This window comes from Pagrus major, chromosome 7, assembly GCF_040436345.1.
Source record: "Pagrus major chromosome 7, Pma_NU_1.0".
NCBI classification, from domain to species: Eukaryota; Metazoa; Chordata; class Actinopteri; order Spariformes; family Sparidae; genus Pagrus; species Pagrus major.
Genome location: NC_133221.1, coordinates 2,787,925 through 2,811,617, shown reverse-complemented (window position 1 = coordinate 2,811,617; position 23,693 = coordinate 2,787,925). Strand labels below are relative to the sequence as shown.

General features: G+C 42.7%; 1 protein-coding gene across 1 annotated transcript in view; it reads right to left on the bottom strand.

Annotated features, from left to right (window-relative positions):
- LOC140999820 (nucleolar protein 4-like) overlaps nt 1–23,693 on the bottom strand; it is a 159,176-nt gene that overhangs the window by 66,325 nt on the left and 69,158 nt on the right. The window contains exon 5 of the mRNA XM_073470362.1: nt 2,044–2,197. Within this exon, the coding sequence (XP_073326463.1) occupies nt 2,044–2,197 (154 nt within the window). The remainder of the gene's footprint in view (nt 1–2,043; nt 2,198–23,693) is intronic.

Genomic DNA, 23,693 nt, shown 5'->3' with positions numbered 1-23,693 from the left:
CAGAATTACTTTAATAATTTTTCTACATTAACGTTACATAGTGTTGCTTTAACTGCATGCACACTGAGTTGCCTCGCCTTTCTGTTTTCTCTTTACGAGCAGCGTTATCTGCCTTTAGCGTCAGCAGAAAGTTTTATAAAGTCACCAAAAAAAACACCTCGCCTTTAGGATTTTCTCGCCTGGGATACTGTTGTCATAACAGCAGGTGAGCCACGTGTGGAGGAAGCTTGTTGTTAATTTTTTAGCTGATCAAAACCAACGTGCATCGAACGACATCGCAGCAACCAGTGCGTTTACAGGAGGGATGTGATACCAGAGCGTCTCTCTCTCTGCAGAGCATGTGTGACGGGAGGGGAAGAGTGAGAGCAGATTGTCATCTAGTTAGTCGTTCAAGGACGCTGTTCTCTCCGGCGGATACTAGTAGCCTGATGGGTGGCCAAATATACTTGTGCGGCTGTTAATATACCTGAGCAGGACGCCCAAGTACATCGCAAGTGTGGGTAACACTGGATAAATGATGGAAAGGTGTAATAACATGAAAAGTAGGAACTGGATGTCAAATTACCGTCCTCACACGTGATCTTTGAAAAGTGTAAAGGCACCAAAAAAAACACCTCCATCCTTTTCCTCCACCTCCTCACTGCATCATCCCTCATCCTGCAGAAGCTCGGAGGAGCAGCAGAGAAACAAAGATCTTGATGGAGATCGGTTGGAGCACTTACTCCCTCCTGCTGCTGAACCGTCAGCCCCACTCACATCAACACACACACACACACACACACACACACACACACACACACACACACACACACACACACACACACACACACACACACACCTGGGCTCGTTTCACTACGCTCCTGCTCTATTGTCTTTGCTCAGTAACAGCTTACACACAGCCGCTCAGTGCCGGCTACAGTGCATTACAGCACCATTCAAATATGTATGGCCATGGTTGCGCGCACACACACACACACACACATACACGCAGATATACACACTTGTAACAGTAGCGGGGTAATTGCTGTATCCGTGCAGCAATGTGAAACAATACGGCTGTCTTCAAGGTGAGCGCTCCTCCAACAGGAAGCTTTTTAGTGCCGAGAGAGAGAGAAAGAAACAAAGCAGGAGAGAGAAAGTAGGTAAAGATGGGGAGGGGAGTGACAGGCAGGTAAGAAAGCAAGAAAAGGTGGGAGGAGAGGGATGAAGAAGAGTGACAGCATGTGTGAGGCCACACAGAGAAAGATTTAACAAAGACGTCTCTCCACCCCGACCTCAGGGATAAAACACCACGGCCTCCAGAACCACCGTCAATCCGACAGCTTCCATAAAATGACCACTTTATACCTTCTGACTTGTTATTGCTCTTCTGTCAAGGATCAAACTGACACACAACCAGACACACAATCTGCTATCTGTATGTATGAGGCCTGCAGGACATCTTTTCTCAAATGACCTCGATATTCCACGAATGCCATGTTAAGTGTGAAGCCTGAAACAATGACGGGAGTAACAGTGACGGAGAGAGAAACCGACAGTGAAATCAGAGGAACCGACAGTTCAAAGACGCCGCGGCTCTTCTGACTGAGTTTACTGTCACTCACAGTTTCTTTCACACTTTGCTGAAGATGATTTTCAGTGAAACTTGTGCAGCTTTCAACACCTCAATACGATTCCCTGATCCTGCTTTTGATTTTAATGAGCAAAATCTAACGGCCATTTCAACCGACTTTTACATCCGTCCACCATCTTTCATCACCTCAAAACCTCACCTTGTGCAATCCAGCAGATTTCCCCTTTAAATCTGACCCACGCTCTCACAATGTCAGGCTGAAATGAAGCCAATTATCTTCTCAGTTGTAGTCTCACAAGTTTGAAACATTAGCCAATAATGTTAAGATGCTGCTCATAAAGCCTCTAAATTCATTCTGTAGGTCTCCAAAACAACACAAGCTTCTTCTTCTTCTTCTTGCCTCATGACAAACATCATTTTCATTCAACAGCGACAACATGATATTCATGAACTTGATCCCGGTTCCTTACCGTCGTCCTCCTTGCTGTGTGTGTTCTGGGGACTGTGGCGCATCCTCTCTCCTCGGCTCGGCGGGCTCAGGTCAGACGCTGCTCCCAGATCAGCTGCTAGCCATGTGGGCTCGCTCATCTCTGCCTCCTCCTCGCTGCTCACTGAACTGTCATCCTGAGCAGAAAGAGACCAAACAGGAACATTTCAGACGGATATTTCAATTCATTTTTTCTTTTTTTCCCTCTATTTCCGTGCTCCTAACACAGTAATGTATTAGTGTTGTGCTAGACAAGCGAAATTTCTATCGATTGAGACACAGGATTATACAATCAAATAAGACTAACAGCTTTTTTATTCCAGGCATTTAGCGTTCAATTGATCCACAGAGAAATGCTCTCCGTCCGACAGTCAGAGGATCTTTAATCAACAGAACAACATCGTGTCCAATAGCAGGGAAAAAACTGCCTCTGTTGTCTCTACACTTACAAACATGGTGTCTTTCACAACTCTCGCTTCTTCCATGAGATGTTTTTCAACACAAGCATGTATTGGACAGAAACTAAAACAAATGAGAACATCTGAGATTTACTGCAGAAACGATGCATCGTTTCTAAGGAGCACATTCGACTGCAAAGGTTGAGACAACATGGAGCTCACAAGTCATCTCACAAGTCGGGATGATATGAAACTTTCATGTCACGATTATCCTGTCCAACAACATTACGCTACACGATATTATCCCAATAATCATCAAACCATTTTTAAAACTTAAAAACTAAAACTGAATACTTCAAGTGTAATTTAATGCCACAGGGTTTTATCCACATAAAGTTTTTTCTGAGCACCGGCGTCTTTCTTCAGTTGGTGGCAGCATGCGGCTGCCCGGAGAGAAAACTAAAAAGTGCTTCTAGCTGAAAAGATAATGGGGTCGTCACCGTCGCTCTTTTTCAGGCAACCTATCATATTTTAGATCAGGCGGGACTCGTCACCCGTCACCCTGGTAATCAAGAAAATGGAGGAGAAGCTCGTTCTGGCGTTGTCTGTCTATCCTGAGCTTTAGCAGACAGAAACTCAGATCAAAACAGACACAGAAGAGTCAATTTGTTGGAGCAGATCTGTGGCACACCGAGTGTTGCTTGTGAGTGTCGTGCTTTTATTTTTTAAGCTTGTTATTAGCTGTGTGGTCAGCAAAACCAACGAGCAGCATGGTTTCCCTCTCACGGTCCAAACGGCACCATCAGCACTTTCCTGCTACAAAGAAACTTTAGGTGGAAATAAAGATGTTTGTTCACAAGCACATGACAAAATCAGTCCTGAGGACAGTGAGTATAACAGAGCAGTATCGGCAAACGATAAGAAGAACAGAAGAGCAAAAGAACAAAGTAAATTTGACACGGACGACACTTTTATTTAAGTAACATGACTGAAAGTCGACACGCAGAGAAAGCTGAACCGACATCACTCGGTCTTTCCGAACAGAATTCATCTTTTGTGTGTAAATGTGTCAGCTGTGTGTGTAAATCCCCCTAAACTCAGATTAGCCACTTTCTCATGAATGAAACGTTTTAAGCCATTTTTAATCTCTCTATTCATCGCTTTGTTGGTGTCAGCATCCACGGGAGCAGCCATGACAGCTGCTCCGCCGGTTTAACCCAAACATCAGAGGAAACAAGAAACACGAGGCAGGGAGACGGCAGGCAGGCGAATCAAACACAACACGCCAACTGCTGCTCAGTGTGTAGCACCTGCGGGCCTCGCTGCTAGCAGGAACATCACACTGTGATGTTTTCCCTCTAAACTCTGAGCTGCCTTCCTTCCACCTCACACACACTTCCCCTCCGCTCAATCCAAAAATGTTGGAAGTGAAAAATGCAACACTCCCAATGGGAAACACGATATTTTGCAGCCAAAAGCTGAGTGTTTACATCAAAACGTGCAAAAAGCCTCCATGAGACACACTGAACCGCTGCTAGATCAGCCAGGGACTGACAGAAGCAGAGCAGGTATTTCTCGATATGACGAAGCGGTCGACCTCAGTTAGACGCCTCGAAAGTTCAGACTGAATTTAATCCCAAATAAGGCAGCATGCACGTGCTCCTCGGATGGTCCCATTCACAAGTTCTTCATGCATCATGTCGGAAAGTGAGAGCGACACGGACGGCAAGAAGAAGCTGTTTTGCATTATATTGCTGAGAGTGTTTAAGCAACACGCTGACAGCTGTTTCCAGTATTTGAGTGACAAGGAAACGAGACAACGACGATACAATACATGACTTTAAAAGTTTCTTGCTATCAACACAACGTTTACCGTCTCTGCCGTGTTTCGGCCTCATATGACGTCAACTCGGCAACTTTACGAAAAAATAGAGAGAAAGAAAGGTGGTCGACCTCAGTTAGACACCAGTAAAGTTCAGACTGAACATGAGATTAATTTTAGAGGTGATCTACTTGCAAAAACAAGAGGACAAAAAGAGAGAGAAAGATTTACAAGAGCTTCAACATGAGCTCAGGTTGCAGTTTATAAATCTCCACCCTCCACCTTTATTTTCCAACTCCCTACAATAAAGGCGCTGGACTTCCAAAGGCACAGAATTGTGAACAAACATTTACATGTAACCCAGAACTCACTTCGACAGCTGTTATCAGCACCGAAGGCGACCTGCACTCTCAGTAATGAGGTCCTGAGTGCTTCAACTTCCTTTTACTACACACACACACACACACACACACACACACACACACACACACACACACACACACACAAACAAAGGAGAGATTAATGGATGACTAAAGACCTCATTGACTCTGAAGTTAGACGCAGTAAACTCCTCTCAGGTGAATAGTCGGTCCTTCTGCAGAATTCCTGGTTCACACTTTCTGCTTCTTCTACACACACATCATCCTTCGCTCTGAGCAGGGATACGATGCATTATTCAACACAGTTCGCATGTGACAGCAAAAAAAAAAAGCTCAGCTCATAATGAGAACTGCTCTGCAACGGTGTGACTGAAGCGACAGAGTGACAGGAGCAGACACATTTCAAAGTAAGATTCAAATGTGTCACTTGAGCAGCTGTCAGACATACAGTACTCTACATTTATATACCGCATGTGTTTTTACTTGTACAGTCTATATGTATTTATTACTATTTAATACCTGATGCATACATGTTTTTTTATTTGCCTTTAGATGGGAGACGGGCGTGAACATCTGTGACTACAGGATGTTATAAATATTAAAGGAAGGGGAAGGTGATACAGGTTTTTCTCCTCTTCCTTCTCAGGTCATTAAATGTGTTTTAGTAGTTTGGGTTACGGTGTTTTATTTGTTTAGTGAAATATCTTTTGCACACCTGTGGATCGACAGCGCACTGTCTTCTTTCACTTGCAATCAGGGAAAATGTAATAATGTTTCTTTTTGTAATGATCAATTGATGAGGCAGAACTTGTTATTCAGTTTCTTTCTGGACTGCAAGTGAAGAGGACAGTGTGCAGAAGTGTTAAGTTCAGACACTTTCCACTGAAACTGGCTAAATAAACTAAATACGACATCAAACAAAAGAGGTGTGTTCTCTACTTTACAGTAAAAAGATACAAAATATAAAGAAATACAAAGATAAGACCATAAATTAACCAATATAAATAGATTTCATGAAATATACAAGATACAAGAAACAATTCAATCTGAAAAAGGTACAAACAGATTTAAATTCACCAAATGATTTCCAGGCAGTTGGAGTTAAAGCGTAAAAACTAAACACAGAAGTTCTGTACAAACTCAAGGGACGTGCAATGACAGCCAGTCATCAGACCGAGTGTGAGAAGGACCCGAGGTCCAGTGAAGCAGATAAATACGGCGCCAACTTCCTCATATGGGCCTTAAAGATAGACAAATACAAATGTCTGTTACACCTCACAGAGAGAGAAATGCACTGAAACAGTGATTCCTCTGGATTAATGCACTAATAAAGAATATTATAATCAAAACCAGTAACGACTGTACCTCCGCTGATGCAGCACTGGGGGTCACTGGAGTAGAGGTGGTGCAGGGCAGGTCATTAGGTTCATGGAGAGGTTTGGGGGGGGGGTGACGAAGCCTAATCTTTTCTCCTGAACCTTTCCAGCTTTAAAATAAGGAGCTTGTTCCAAATAAGGTTCGGCATGCAGAGTAACAACAGTGACTTTAATTATTTCAACACGCACGTTGTTAAGATTTTTTCGATGGTGACCGCGATCAGGAAAAAGCATCAGAGGGTGTTTTGCAGCCTTTAACATTTCTTACTGATAGAAACGTCTTTAGTTATTCTGTCAGAGCAAAGACATCCATCATCATTTTCTTTCTGTATTTTAACCTGTTATGTTTGAAACTGAAGCTTTCACGAAAAGGCTGAGTATCGATCAGTGATCAGTCATCTTGTCATTTGTCATGAGGGGTCAAGGTATGACGGGATGTTACGTCTCTTCTCTTTAAATCCCAGAAAATCTTCATCTCTGCTCTTTTTGCTGCACCGTCAATTAAAAAATGAACTGCTGCAGGGGATCCCACAGTTTCTACGTGTGTGTGTTTATACAACTATGGCTGTAGCTCCTGTAGTGAGTCCATGTGGCAGCACTGACCCATATCTGTCTATTAAAGAGGGTTCTCTGAGGAGGAGTTTCCCCGGGCTCGTCACACTGGATTAGCCTCCTCACTTGCAGCCAGGCAGCCAGCCAGTACGACTACACACACTGACAGTAACTGGTAGCATCCCTGTGAGTCTCAAACAGCCGAGCTTATCCAAGAGAGCTGTGTCATTAAATTAGAAAGGCTTCAATTCACAGTCAGAGTCAATGTGTCACCCACCTATTCCTGCAGCATCACGTGGGACATTTAGATATTTCAGAGGAGATGTCATTTCTGCTGCTGTCATCGCAACAGACAGAGAAGTTTTGCACTAAACTTTGACTCTATTCACTTTTTCTACAACGTTTCATCACAATTGGTGTCAAACTCTGTGAAACTTGCACCCTAAGTCCTGCTTTTTGTTGTTTTGGGGGTATTTTTCTTCTTCCACTTGCAAAGACATCATAATATCTCATAATTAGATGATTGTCTTGCAACGTATCGATGATCGATGTAGTGATAGTATCGTTCGGTGGGCAGCGTACTGTGAATCGTATCGTATCGTGAGTTACTCTGTGATTCACACTGCTCATTAGCGCACCACTGTCACTGTTGTTTCCCACCATAGCTCATCCACTGATCCCACCCAGCCAAGAAAACTGTCTCCCGTCCCTGTGCCGGGTTGAGAAGGTCTTCGTCGCTGCACCACATCTCCGTAACTTAGCTGAGTTCAGCCACAGAGACTTGAAACAAAGTTAGCTAGCTCACTGTACTGAGGAGAGAAACACATTAACAACAGCCCGCGGAGAGAAACGCCGCTACATAAACAGATAAGTAAATTAATCTGCTGCTTTATGTTTTCTTCTGTTTAGCTGCTTTACTGCATGTTATCGCCTCCGTATTTGGACTCTGCAATAACAGTTAAATGTAATGTGATCTAATCTAAAAATGGTAAATAATCAGAGTTGGGACACTTTCAGCTGCAGGTTGTGATGCGTTATTAAAGCTCTTCAGTGGCTTGAGACAATTACGAGCTGCTGAACAGTTCCCACATTTTTGTCTAAACAAGGTTCAGGGAGAAACAAAAGGCTGCTCCGGGTGGTAAGACTGTCGGCTGATGTTGCCTCACAGCCAAATGAAATGCCTGAAGATAAAAAAAGAAATACTCCAGGTTTCCAGAGCTCACAGCTCACAGCTCAGGCTGCTGGGTTTCAAAACTGTTGAAAACTGTGAACTTGCAGCTCGACTACGTTAATCAGCTCAGAGACTATTCTGAGAGCGTTAATTCAGCGCAGCCAGGCACATGAATCAACTCTGACAAATGATCAAATGAGACCTTATTTTAATCTGCTCTTAATTCATTTTCAATTACTATCATCACCAGCCCACATTAGCTCATTTTCAATTACCACATAATCTCAATGCAATAATCACTGGTTAGCCTACGTGTCTTTGTCGAGGCGTCGGAGGACCGAGGAACAGACGGTTCATATTAGAAACCGTGGAAGCTATCTAATGCTAAATCTGTCCGATTTCACTTTTCATAAAGACTCTGAAGAAAAATGAGCACTGATGAAGTCATGAGGAGGCTCTTCTTCTTCTTCTTCTTCTTCTTCTTCTTCTTCTTCTTCTTCTTCTTTGGTCCTTTACAAGAGAAACTGCACAGCACTCCTTTCCTCTGATAATGTGCTGCGAGCACCATCCAGCAGGTCATTTCTCTGAATGTGGGGGCATCTCTTTATACTGTAATAGCGTTTTACTTGAGCTCTCGTCACGCTGGAGGGAAGCAATTTCAGATTTAAATGAAATAGCAACTATAAAGGTTCACGATATCATCATTTCAATACACTTCAAACTCTTAGAATGGGATGAAATCATGAAATAAATAGTTATTTTATTGCATCTCTTTTTTACATCCAAAAAGAGATACTTCGTTTAAGATGAGTCGGTATCAGGATGGGACTGTTGGTCATCGAGCTCCACAGCTTATTAAAGTGTATGAGGATATTCACGATAATCTCGATGATAGAAATTCTCCACGATCAACTTATCTTGAGTGTTTTTATCACGATCAGCAATAAATTATATTGTTCCACCCCTGATAGTAACTACAAATTACAAACAACAACTTGAAACTACTGGTAAATAATAAAAGTAGGGAGGTAACAGAAAAGATTCACTGCATGTTGGACGAAACGACAAGTACTGTGTGTTCCTACGGCCTGATACATCCTCTTCCTCTGTGCCACAGAGCTCCACTGTTGTCCAAAAACTATTAAAAACACATCAGTGAGCCACAATGTTGCTCTTTAATTACCACAAACACACACTGTAGTTTATTTTGACTCAATCCCACACACACACACACACACACACACACCGTCCTGCTGCCACAGATACACAATAAAGCTCCAAATGTCCCCAACAAATGCACCGATGTCCATATTAGGAAGTATAAATATAGATATAAACACGTACGTAATAAAAGGCACAACATTTACATCTTAACCACATAAACGCAAGCAGATAAGAATCTTTATCTGCATTATCTTCTCATATCGGACAACATACAGTACACATGCTGACAGGTGATGGTACCGGCCACCTGATATATCAACAGTTTAAATATGAAACTATTTATCAGTTGGGCGTTTAATAAAGATTTACATGTTGTACGAACCAGTGGGCTCAGAGCTGAGAGCGACAGACAAGCTGGGATGTTCTGATGTTTTGGCCTTTTTTTCATGGGATTTATTGACAATAAGAAAAACACAGAATAAAATATGATATTAATATAATATATGAATAATCAAATTTCCTCTGTGAGTCTGTTCCACCGTCTTATTGGTTATCTGCTCGAAGAAGCAGACATTTCCCCTCCGTCACTGCTTCACCTCTTCACCTCCTCCTCCTCCTCCTCCTCCTCTCCATTTTTTCTCCCAGTCAGCCAAACTGAGGAGAGCTAAAAGTCTATTGTGTGTGTCTTTGTGTGTGTGTGTGTTGTTTATTAACGGTCTCAGTAATGAGCTGTCCTCATCTGCATACAGATGAACAGCAGCGTTCCTGCCTGGTAAATCACCACATGAAGAGCGATCAGACCAACACAATACAAACACTTTCAGCTGCCGTCTCTCTTTCTCTAGGCACATTGGATCTGTCTGGATCTTTATCCTTATCTAACAGATGGGAAGTTCCTTGTAGTAAGTGTTAGTTAATGGGTAAGAAGTCCCCGACCCAAACACCAGAATAAATGTTAGCTCAGTACGTTTCTGATTAGGGTTTGAAAAGCATCATGGTTCGGCTTAAAATTGCTGTTTTTGTCGCCACGATCCCGGATGGAGATGGTCTGACTTCTTGTGAAAAAAAGCAGATTTTCACGCCACAAAAACGTCTTGAAATATCCCCAGGTCTCCTTAAAGATACCCGCCGGCGTGACTCGGACTGCTGTCAGCCATTTGGCAGCCTTGTTGGCTGTTATAGCTAATAAGCATTTGATTTGAATGTGATTAACCAAGTTTGGTACAAATATTGGACATCTGTGGTTAACTGCTAACATTGTGTCCTGGAGACCGGGCTGTGAATCCCTCTATAAGTCCTTGTAAGATGCTTATTATCATTTTTAAGACTGTATAAGTGTTAATAATAACATGATAAACATGAGGCTTTCATATCGTTCCAGTAAGTCAAGCTCCACACAGACTCTCTGGGTTTCTCTTCTCCTAAATGACGTTGTCGCTCTCAGCTGTGGGAGCTACACCGCACAGACTGACAGTGACGGTGATGATGATGACTGTGGTGAAGATTATGAGAGTGCAGCCAGGATGAATAATTAACAGCCTCTTTTATGTATTGTCTATTTTTACCAGAGTGGAGGTGAGAGGAGCCGCTAACGTTTCAACTTTCATCAAAAGAGCGAAGCAGAAGGTCGGTGGTACTGAGAAGACGAGGAGGAGGAGGAGGAGGTGGTGTCGTCTATGATTGTGATTTTGGGACAATTTGGCGTTATTCTCTGAGGCCACCAGTGCAGATGGTAAAATGTGAACAGAGGAGGAGCTGCGAGGAGTTTAGAGGAGGAGAAGCTCAATTTATGGACGAGGCACGAGGCGAGAGGCTGAACGTGAGCAGACGTGGAGCAGCAGAAGGAGAAAACCGCCGGTGGAGACACAAAAGATGAGGAGCTCTGGTTGATAGAGAGGCAGAAACAGAGGGGCAGCTGACGTTGTGCACAGCGGAGCAGAAAAAGAAAAGAAGAGATTGGACGGAAAAAAGCAGAAAATAGAAGAAGAAGAAGAAGAAGAAGAAGAAGAAGCAGCAGCAGGTGGAAACTACGAGGAGGGATAGATGAGGAGAGGATGAATCGTAGAGTAAATCTCAGAAACATAACAACATAACACACTGATAAGATCAATTCTGCATCACAGCAGAATATAATCTTATAATATCTGCTCCTGGAAAACACAGGAGCCGCGTGTCCAGTCGTCATCCAGCAGCTTCGGTCGCTGATAAGATTTAAACTCTGTTGTTCTGCAAACAAAAGATTTCATGATTCAGGTTTTATCTGTTTTCTACATCAGCGGTCTTCACGTCTGATAGACCTCCACCGCCTCATCAGATGAGCTCAAGCACGAATGACGCATGAATTTATCGGACACGTTGTATAAAGTGGAAATACACGTTGCTGCTGAAGTTGTGACTGTTTCAACTTGATTTCTTTTGCTCAAGTTGAGGATTTATCAGTAACTTTGAGCTGTTACGCCTCGTTTTCATGCTCTCACAACTACAGCAGGTGGTGTTTAGATGTTGCAACTGAATCGTAGCTCTGCAAGTCTGAGAAACACTAGTTTAATCGCTTTGAGTACATTTTTAAGAAAAAAGGGTCATAATTCTCTGATCACAGCTACGAAAATGTGAATGTTTTCTGGTTTCTTTTCCTCTTCTGACCTGAAAAAAATAGACATTTGAGGACGACATCTTGGGCTTTCGGGAAACGACGATCAACTGAAAATGAAATTGCTGATAGTTTCATCAGTCAGTGTGACATTAAATACACTACAAATCAACTTGAAGCTGATTTCTGATCCTTTTTGTGTCTAATTTAACAAATATGCGGCTGCTTTTCTTTGTTTCCCACATCAGAGTTTCAGCTTCCATTTGGCCGAGTTACTTTTCTCTTTCCATCATCGTACCGACAGCAGACTGTCAGACTGTGTTCACCACAACTAGTGTGTATGTGTGAAAGCAGAAAACAGCATTACGAGTCTGCACATTACTCTGAGTGTGTGTGTGTGTGTGTGTGTGTGTGTGTGTGTGTGTGTGTAACTGAGTGTGTAGAGAAGTGTATTGATTGCTGCTGTTGTTGGTGTGTGTGTGTGTGTTTGTGTGTGTGTGTGTGTGTGTGTGTGTGTGTCTCCAGGAGCAGAGCAGAGCAGCCGGATCTGGTCCTATGGCGTCGCTAAGCTAATCAGGTTAGCCACCGGACAAACGGAAAGAAGCACTTCTTTCCCTCTGCGCTCATCTCCTCTCTTCCATTCACACCCTTCCTCTCCCATCTCCTCCTTCCTTTTTCTCCAGCTCTCCTCCGTCACCTCCTCTACAATCACTTCTTTCCAGCTCCCGTTCCCCTTCTTTTGTAGTCTCCTCCCCCCATCACCTCCTTCCTTTTTCTAGCTCGTTCTCTCTCTGAGCTCGTCGACTAATCATCACTGGAAACAATGGGAGGTGAAGAGTGTTATTTCAAATTAATGGTTTGAAAAGAAAATCTGAAATCTAAAGGGTTGAAAAACCTTAAACCATCTGTCTTTTTGCCCGTTTCTCCTTCATTCACTCCTGAGTGTTTTTATGTTTGGCTCAGTATTCAAAATCGGACATGAAGACTTAAATTGAATGCACTACATCACTAGATATCTAAACGTTTACCCACTATAAATAATGCAGAATAAAATACCCATTGGAAAATAAGATCACGTGTTGATTGGATATTTTTCCTGGACTTTAACAATGACCGTTTCACACCGTTTCGTGTCAAAGTATCTGCTTCAAACTTCTTCTGTAAAAAGTAATAATCTCTCCAGCTCGTTCCACCCACGCCTCAAACTCCTGCGTCCCTGCAGACGGAGCCACTGGAGGGCCGTGAAGCCTCTTTGCAAACACCAATTAGACACAGAGAGAGACGATGTTTTACTAGAGAAGCCCGGCGCTGCACAGACTCACTGTTTAGTAACAAATCAGCCAGCCGTGATCATTGGGTATGTGGGGAAATGCTTAAAATACAGTTCAATAATGTAATAAGGCACTGAGCTGATGATTAAATACAGAACAGGCTCAAGTTAAATTAGCTTAAGTCTCTGGGGTCAGGTAAAGGTGTATTTTACTTATTTTAGACCTGCAACTAATGTTCATTCAATCAATTCATTTATTATTTTATTTGATGAATTGTTTAGTGTCAGAAAATAATAAATCACAGTTTGAAAATAAGAGCTCAAGTTGATGTTTTATGTCCTATTTTCTACAATCATGAGCCCAAAAATGAAAAAAGTAAAAGGTATTTAAATTGCAAAGATATCAAAAAGAGAAAAGATCCACTTTATTAATTATTTCATTTATTATAGAATCATGTATAAGGCAGAGCTTTAAAGCAAACTGTACAGACTATTCCTCAATCTGACATTTAAATGGCATAAATACATAACATAAATGAGTGACTGTAACTTATTGTTGTCCATTTAATTATTATCTTCCAATTTAAAACCTTTCTAAAGGCAGGATTAAAGTCAACGCATTGAAACTAAAGTCTCTAAAACACACTTCTTATAAGAACACAGGTCGTTATTCTGAGTTTCATATCTATTATATCAACATTTTTACGATACGTAGCATCAAATGCTAATAAATGTTGATATGAAACATATGCAGAGGTGACAAAGTTTCACACATTCTTTACTAGAAGATCTAAGAAGAAAAAACAGACTCTGGTACAAGTAGAAGTACTGATTCAACTTCTCTACTCCAGTAAAAGTAATAGAGTACAGGCTCTGACATGTACTCAGAGTATCAGAGTAAAAAGTCTCCCTCTGAAGGACATTTGTGGTCAAAGCTAACTGAAGCTCACGTCATATTAATATAATTCAAAGACTATTAAAGTTAAAGGTAGAGTCAGTAGGATTTGTCCCAGCTGTTCCTGAACGCACCACAAAGATAGTTGATGGTTGAGTCTCATTCCCAGGACGTCAAACAGCCACATGTTGGGTTGGTAAAGCGTCCCGAGCAGCAACAAAGAGAGAAAATAAGAAAATCTCTGCAGATACGAGACACTAACACGCCTTTTCTCCCCATTCCAGCCTCCCTCTCTGTCTGTTTACGTCTTTTACGTCTTTGTTTCGTCTCGCTGCGTCTGCCGTGCGTGATGTGCTCTGATAGGTCGACATCAGTCTTGTGATGTTGGGAAATAAAAATGATCCATAATTCACCTCAAATGCATCAAACTAAAGTAACGAGCCTGTTTGGAAAATGTGAGGAGGAGAAAGTTCAGATATTTGTGTTCAGATGTAGAGAGGGAAAGTCTCAGAGAGACTCCAGCAAAGTAAAAAATCTACTGAAGTACAGTAACAAAGTAGTTGTACTCTGTTATTTCCCACCTCTGTATGAGTTACGAGATGAAATCTATGTGCAAAATGAAATGAAGCGTGACTCTGATCAAGCAGTTTTGGTTGCTTTAAACAGGGACTGTGTTCGGCCTGCCTCCATTTTCTCAGAGAATAATCTCCGACTGTTTTCTCCTGTTGGTTCATGTTAGACTACAGAAGTGCGTCGATACTCTTTGTGATGAGATGTTTTACTGATACCGTTGCGTTCAAACTCTCAACCTGATCATATTCCGTCCTCAGTGGAGCAGAGTAAATGAATATCATTAAGAAAATCAATTAAGGTGGACATTTTTTTCCTCACATGAAGGAGTTGGGGGGGTGGGAGGGTGTAGGGGGTGGGTGGAGGGTCTCAGCCTCTTTGTTCTCTTTGTTTTACAGGCGGTGGTGGTGGTGGTGGTGCAGAGCCGGACCCTGAAGCCTCCCTCGCTGTCAAATTGGCATCCTTCCACCTACCAACCTCCCCCCACCCATCACTCTCCCACTCCACCCCACCTCCTCATTTATCTGTCTTTATTTCTGCCTCCCTTCCCCCTCTTCCTCCTCCTCCCCCCCCATCCCTCCACCCTGCCAACTCCATCCTCGTCTACCGCTGCCCTCTCCTCACTCTCCTCCCCCCCAACTCTCCTCCCCCACCTGCTCCACCCTCACTGCAGCACTCACACGTTTTTATTCTTCACCCATCAGAAGTAAGAACCGCTCCCTCACACTCCGCCCTTTCCTTCGCCTCGCTCTGCCGGTCTCGCAATCATGTTTGTTGGTTTCCATGGAAACAGATACAGGTTGGATGTCCGTTATAATGATGTTGATTTGACTGGAACGACTGGTCACTATCATCAACACCATCACACCACATGTCCATCCAAAGCACTTCTCAATCATCCTGTGATTGGCCAGTGGGACAAACTGGCAGCGAGGCTCCATCTCACCACCGTACCTCATGATACATTCATGATGTGTGTGCGTGGATGTGGATCCATTTCACGTGTGGAGGGAGACCACAGCGTCTCACACAACAAGTCCTGCTGCTCAAGGAACTACTTCTTTGGCTGTTCAGGGTGATCTGGGTTGGATTCATGGATCAAAAAGCCAAAAAAATGTGGAAAACAGGGTCAATAAGAAGGTTTTTCTTCGGGTAAATTGCACAATTCTCCATGAGACTCGTGCTATTTTTGAGGAAACCAAGTTATTAGAGTAAAATTACTTTCTAGATTTGAAGAAAAATGGCTAAATGATAGTTTGTTAAAGACAAAATTACATACAGATATTCAAATCAAGTGTAAGAATGACACTGAACCGCGTGTTATCAAGCATTCAAAGGACTTTAGTTGCACAGCTGAGAACAGGAAGTCTTCCTCCGGCCCCTTGAAGTTTGCAGATTTTGAAAAAAAAACCAGGAGGACAAGGAAGGAAGTTCATAATTAATCACATTTTCCTCTTTACTGTCCTTACTATGATGAGGGTCTGTGTCCACATAGTGTTTTTTGGGCAGAAAAAGCACTGAGATGAATTGTTGTCTCTATGACGACAATATCCTCCTCACTCTGAACGTTTGAAGAAAGGCGCTGCGTGAACACGAGTCCTATGAATACCTGTACTGAATGAAACCGATCAAGTACAGAGTGCACAATCTGCTTCCTGTTTACAACAGCAGGCGCCAGTGCTCATAAATGACCATGAGATGTGCATTCTCAGGTGCGTTGTACAGACTCGGTAAAACTCAGTTTTCAAAAAATACTTGTGGCCTCAGAGAACCATAACACAGTGACAGACTTCATGACGGCTCCAATAACAGAAAAGCAGAGAAACATCAGAAAATAATGAAGCTACAATCAGTTAGAAGAAAGTAAGAACAGAAACACAAATGTGAAATGAAACTCGGCCAACTCGCCGTCCATCCACGTTATTTATAGGATGCATTTAGACAGCCAATAAAGATTCCTCTACCATAACAGATTCTCTCACACGGTTTATATAACGCTGTTTATACCTTTACTATCTGTGTATCAGGCCATTGTGGGCAATATTGCAAATCAATAAGCTTCATGCTTCGTGGCAACATTTGATTTTTATGATTTTTCCTCGAAGGCATAGATTTTATCCATCAACTGTCTCGCAAGTGATTTTTCCAGGAAGTTTACAACATATACAAATATTAGCATGAAGATCACATGATGGAGGATATTTTCAGACACACAAACCATTTGCTCTCCAATTAACCAAGCCAACATGTTCACAGACTGTGGGAGGAAACTAAAACCCAAAGAGATGCACAGAGAAAACATATAAACTCCACACAGAAAAACCTCCACAACACCCGTCTGATATAATGAAGCTTTTTAGTGAGTCATCTGCGTGGCCACACGCGTTGAACACCGGTCGTCACGGTGAAAATGGGTTTTAGCGTGACGACACGGCTCAGTTCAGGTGGGTGTTTGGACATCACAGTTATCTCCTGCTCAGAGGCGGCGATGGAGATGCATATGAGCATGCGACAACATATGATGGCTAAAGTGTGCTGCAAACACAGAGCCGGTGACAGGAGCCACGTTCAGACACATCAATCTGACCCACGCTTGATAACACGGAAGGAAAATTTAAGGCACCGACTGCCAGTCAGTCCTCATGACAGCCGCTCAGGATTCAGACCGACAGCAACGTCTTATTTTCTGACTGCATCCACCTCTCACAGAGATCGATGAGGGCTGGAGGGAAGAGGAGAGGATCATTTCTGAACGGAGAGAGGTGAAGATATTGATAAGAGGCAAGCTGGCTGGGGACACACACATACACACACACACACACACACACGCCGCTAGGATTAACAGGCCGAGGAGCTCCACTGCAGAGTATTGATTGCTGAGAAAACTGGCCATGAGGAGGAGGTGTGTGTGTCTGCAGAGGGGTGGGGGGTATCACCACTGAAACACACACATAGACTAATAATACTCGATGCAGCAACATCGGCAGCATAAAGACAATGAACAGCAACGAATCAGCCGCTGAATCCACGAGGTTTGGTTGACTGACAGACTGACAGCATCAGAATAAACTGTTGGCACTGTATGTTTCTGCAAACCACGGATACGTTAATCATATCAACATTTCTACGATACGTGCCGTTTCATGCTCCTGATAATATATCACGGCATTTTCTCGCCATACTTGTGTCACTAGAAACAGGTATTTTAAGCCAAATTATGATCTTTTCCAGATGTTAACCAAGTGTTTTTGTGGCTAAACCTAACCAGGCTGTAAACACAGCGTTGTCACAACTTAAATCTGAAAACTGAACGTAAGGCAGGCTGACAGACAGCGAAAGAGACTGTCTGTCAGCAGGCTGTGGTCCTGTCTGTCTGTCAGGTTATAAAAAGCCTTGTATGGTATTCAGCGCAGAGGAGAGACGGCCGCCCATAATCAATAAGCTGCCACTGACCTTCATTGAACAGAGACACCGTCATGACTGGTCACATGACAGGAGGGGTTTTATAAAAACTGACGGTTCAGCTCAATAGCTTCATCTCACCAAACAAAGAGCCGGAGTCGTCTCTCGGAGTTCAGAAGCACTTTTTTAGTTGAGCCTGTGGGTTCAATTCGACTCTTAAAACGGGGGATCCATTATAACCGACTTCTCCTTTGATTTTTATGTGCATCTCTGGTGCTAAGCGTCTTTATCACTGCATTACCCAGAGATCACTTAGGAAACGTTTGAGCGAGGCAGGCTCTGTGAGGTCTTCTTACTCGGTGCTGGAAGGAAAATGATTTTAAAAAAAGCTAGGATCTTGCTGCTATAGTTTGTGGGAAAAAGTGTTTCTACTGAGAGGAAAAAGATCGGCTACATTTCCCACAGAGACAAAATCTGCAGGATATGTGGACAGAATATTGTGGAAAATCCAGTCATTCCACCTATGTTAAGGAATTACTGAGGGGAAACTGAGGAGGGATGACGTTTGGTGGCAAAACTGTTAATAAAAATGAAAAAATGTGAGTCAGGAGATGATAAAATGAGCTACAAACTTCTTGTGTTCTGTGTGAACACCACAGAAGAAGAAAACAGACATCCATCATGCTCAGACAAAGATATGAGGATAATCAGATTAATCTTGATTTAGCTAAACACAACGTGACCAAAAGTCTTTGGGATGTAAGTTTAACAAGCCAATGTTGTTGGATTAAACCAAACCAAACACAAAACTCGACTACGTTTTACAGTCTACACACTAAACTGAAGAAAAAGTCCAAACAATCAGATAATAAAACACTTTTTCAACGTAACAAACAAAGAGAAACAGCTCCAACAACAAAATGCGGGTTTAGAAAAAAAAAATCATCTCAGTGCAATAAATAATAAATGTCTCGTAAATTAAATCTTAACTCTAAACCCACAAAACAATCTTATCTGTCCTGACTACGAGGAAGTGCAGGCAGAAATACAACCACAGACAGCCGGGCACCACACACACACACACACACACACACACACACACACACACACAGACGCACACACACACACACACACACACAGAGCATGAACAGTCCAGCTCTACTTGTGGTTTAGAATAATCAGAATGCGTTCAGCCCAGTGATTTAACGTGTGTGTGTGTGTGTGTGTGTGTATCTGTGTGTGTGTGTGTGTCTGTGTATGTGTGTGTGTGTGTGTGTGTGTGTGTGTGTCTGTGTATGTGTGTGTGTGGGGTCAGTGCTGAGCAGCCAGGAACAAAATGACCAGGAGGGAAGCAGATCCATAAATGTCATGGTCCATGTGTCTAATCCTGAAACTGAGCGAGTGAGCGAGCGAGCAAGAGAGAGAGAGAGAGAGAGAGAGAGAGAGAGAATGGAGATGCTCAGGTAGAGATTGAGCGAGTGAGGCAGACAGATAGAGAGAGAGAGAGCATCACTACTCTATTCATCCCCACACAGACAGATACTGACCTTGTCTTGATATTAGATAAGCACTTTGTGTGTGTGTGTGTGTGTGTGTGCCTGTGATATAAGGCATCCTAACCATGTACAAGTGCACACAGACAGTGAGTGTGTGTGTGTGTGTGTGTGTGTTCCTGTGTGTGTGTGTGTGTGTGTGTGTCAGAGAGATGACACATCCGCTGTGGTTTCTACTCTTGGCAATATGAATCACAGCTGTTCACTGAGGGTTGAGGCTGACGGGTTCGTTGTTGCAACCAGCGAGACAGAATGAAGTGTCTCGCATGACTCTTCATGAGTTCTTACTTTCTTCAACGCCGCTGACAAGTCGCCAACTCAGATACAACACACGCAACGCTGGAGTGTCTGACTTTAATCTCGTGCAAGGAATCCCTGAAATACGTCATAAAAAACAATAAACACACATTTTGTGTGTGTATAGATCTAATAATTCACAAACGCTATTAAAGTTTAAAAATACAACACTCACTGGCACTAGATATCACACTAGAGCAGCAGCACCTCAGGCCAAAACAAATGTGTGTTGTTCACTCAATAAAGTTGGAAAAGAAAGCGTCATGTGAACACACACTGCTCATGAAACTATATCATAATTATTATTATTATATTATAATATTTTCAGAGCCAGTACATCCTCCTCTGTTCATGACGCCATTACTGCACCATGTCTTTACATAGCAAGTAGTTGTTAGCTGCTATATGAATGTTCAGAACATCGGATATTTAACCTTTAAGTAATATTTAAGTTTAGTTTTCTGGCTGAAAAGATACTGATGACGGCTGATATTTCTGATATTTTGATTAAAAAAAAAAAAAGACTGAACGTATTTATCCCGAGGACGACGGTTGTGCAGCAGTCTAGTACAACGAGAAGGGAGCGAATACAAGAAATCAATAAAGGTGCAGGCTTTGCTAGGTTTTGTGCTTTCTTTCAGTCAGACTTGGGGCCCAGACATACCAGCTGACAACAAAGAACAAGCGGCCACCAATGTTGTCTGCTGTGTCGCCTCCTGTCGCTTGTGTCTTGGCCAAAAGCTGCACTCTTCATACCACCAGGTAGTCTCAGGACTCAGGACTGCTGATACACAAACCGTTGTTAAGATAAAGCAGCATTTTTTGACACCACTCTCACTAATATACCCATTTCTCAAAGAGTAATAAAAGTTGAAATGGCACAGGCAAAGAGGCAGAGGTGGAAAATATGGAGACACTTACTGGATGAAATCATGGACACTACAGCAACAGGCTCAAGGTGCTTTCTCTTTCTTTTTCCCATTTCTGGGATCCACCGCCAATTCAAAATGCTCAATCAGCTGAAAAGCTGCCAACAAAGTCCGACGAGTGCCAATGCTGTGTGACACGTCACAACAACTAGGACCGCAGACGCTCATCCACACTGACCCGACCGTCGGCCTGGTGTGTCGTGGCTCTTAGAGACAAGTGAAATAATTCATGTAAGAATGTCTATTTGGAAAGCTGCAGGAGGCTTTGGCTCATATTGTGCCACACACACATTTCTCTGAATATACTAAGATGGAACAACTACACTAGGTTGAAATACATGTATATAGTCCATATAACAACATTACTTCTTCATTTCCTTCCAATAACACCAAGAAATACAGTCTTAGTGGAAAATAGAGACCACTGATAGCAGTCTGAGTTCACCTGATCATCAGAAACCAGTTTATAAAACGGTTATTTAACAAATAATCAGTAAACATGAGTTGATATACTGAGATGAACATGACCATCAATAAAAATGTCCCAGACAGGAGGACATGGGGTTATAAATATATCTCTCTGTCCTCCACTTCCTCTTTCTGCTTATTAGTGCGAAACCATATATCCACTTGAAGTAACCAAAATCTAATTTTACAGGTCACAGAGTTCATCAGAGGCTGTGGAGGAGGAGGAGGAGGAGGAGGAGGAGGAGGAGGAGGAGGAGGAGGAGGAGGAGGAGGAGGAGGAGGAGGAGGAGCAGCTCTGTCCAGCTCAACATCTTTTCTGCCGTGTGCAATGTTCCCCTGCGAACCCCTGAGATCAGGTTTTATCATCTACTGTATCTGACAGCGTCGCTGAAGCATCACAGGGTTATGCACCTTGATTAAAAAGCATCTATTAATCAGCTGACCTACAGGTTTTACCTGTTTTTATGTTGTCTATCCAAATTTTTTCTAATCTGGGTTTCAAACCTGCAACTCATTTGAGCCAGAATCCTGGTTTAACACATGATGAAGGAAAAGACAAACCTTTCAAGAGAAAACAAGGGAAGCTGAATATTAAAAAAATGTCGAAACAGCATCACAGTGTCCGTGTGCAAACCTGACAGGAAACATCAACGTCTGCAGCACGTCTGAGAGCTCAGTTATTCAGCTCATAGCCTGTGGGTCTGTGTGCGTCTCAGAGGGAAAGTGTCTTTAACATGCATGTGGCTATACAAGCCTCCTGGCCTCTGTACGTGTGTGTATAAGTGTGTGTGTGTGTGTGTGTGTGTGTGTGTGTGTGTGTGTGTGTGTGTGTGTGTGTGTGAGTGTAGCTGCAGGCTATGAACATGCCATCTCTCCACAGAGCTCATTTGGAGACGTCAGGTTTCACAGGTGTAACTCCTCCATCGTCCAGCAGCACAAAAACACTCACACTCACACTCGAACTCTGTCGCAGGTTGGTTGTGGTTATGATGTGTTGGTGGATGCTGTCCAATTCAGCGTTGCAAGCCAAGAGCCAGTACAATCACTGTTAGGGCTGAGTATTGATACATGTAACCTTTAAGATTTGCCTGCATTCGATCCTTTGTGTCCCCAGATCGAGGAAAAGTGATTATTTGTATGGTTTTGCTCAAAGCCAATCACAGCAAGCATTCTTCAGTTTAATGACCATTTGAGTAAAGAAGGTGTACTTGCCACCTCTGCAGAGACAACAAAAACGAAAAAAACGGCCCTGGTTGGAGTGTTTGTGTGCGAGGTTTCAAAATCTGTAGCTTTTCCACCAACATTAGCGGGTCTACACGGGTGTTTTAAACGCGGGTACACCCGCTTAAAATCGCGTTTTGGCCCCATTGCCACTTCCTGCAGGCAAGGCTGTGATTTTTTTCTGAAGCATTACGTTGTACGTTACTGACGTCACGAATAGGCCGGAAACAGTTGTAACAGAAGAGAAAACAACAATAGACCCATTGTGAAAGAAGCGTCTGTCACTGTCATAATTAGAGCCATTTGGAAAGTTTAGAAGAGCTGCATGACTAAATTATTTTATCCCCGTTCAAGTTAGCCGGGCGCTAAACCGGAAGTTAGCCGGCTTGGTTGGCGATCCAGGTGTTTTCATAGCCAGGAAGTCGAGCTTTTTTGGCTTCAAGCAGCTTTCATAGTAATAAAACTTCCTTAATGGACCGCATCCCAAATTCCTTCATTCCACCACCGGATGTTAATAACGCATCATCACTTTTTCTGTTCTGTTGAATTTAGCGTGTTCACCCGGGTCTTACGTTTAGATCAAAGCAGAGCCGAGCTGATAAAAACCCGGGTCTGCTGCAGTGTTAGGATCATGTGACCCGCGTGTAAATGCAGAGTTTACATATTCTACATATTCACATTGCACACAAAAGCCAGATCTTAGCAGGTTTAAGCAGGTTTTTTTCACCAGTAGAAAAGGGTTATGACTTCCCCTTATTTAGTATCCAAACTGTAGCTCTGATTTTTTAAGTAGAAAAAAGGTGTCAAATGAAGAACTATCGGTATCGGCATCATTTTTAAGGGTTCTGGCATTGCATTCATTGTTTTAAATGATACCCAGCCCTGCTCACTGTCTGCAGGTCGGTTTGTTTCACGGCATTAATAACAAGATAAAAGAGCTTGTTAGCTGCAGAGTGAGAGAAATACTAAAATCAACACATAGAGTGAAAAAAAAAAATCCAACCACATGATCATTTTCAGCAGTGTTAGGGGTTGGTGTGAAAAAGCACAACAGATACGGCTCATGAGACGCTGATCACTGTAGTAACTGAAGCCAAATGTGGCAGGTCTTTTTGTTCGCTAACCGACCATTTATCTTCAGAGAACGTGCCAAATCTGAGTGAATCAGGAGCGGAGCCAACGGTAGACAATGCCAACATAATGCAAGAACAACAGGGTATTTTAAACAGCCACTGTGTAAAAATGTGTGTTGAACATTCTGAATTCATCAGTGTTGGCTGCAAAAAAGGTGGCAGGTTACAGTAATCCTTTAAATGGTGCGAAAACACAAATCGTTTATGTTGTTTATCAGACAAAACCACCAAATATCCCTGGTTGAGCTCCTCAGTTGGGAACATTTTCTTCTTTTGTCGGTGTTTTGTGTCGTTTTTAATTTGAATGTCTGAACAAAAATCGCGGTGGACGTTTTTCTCTATTTTCAGACATGATTAAACGATCGTTTGCCGGACGAGAATTTGGGAACAATATTTGTGTTGAGCCGACTTGCTAGTCGTCTGACTCTCTCTGGCTGCTCGA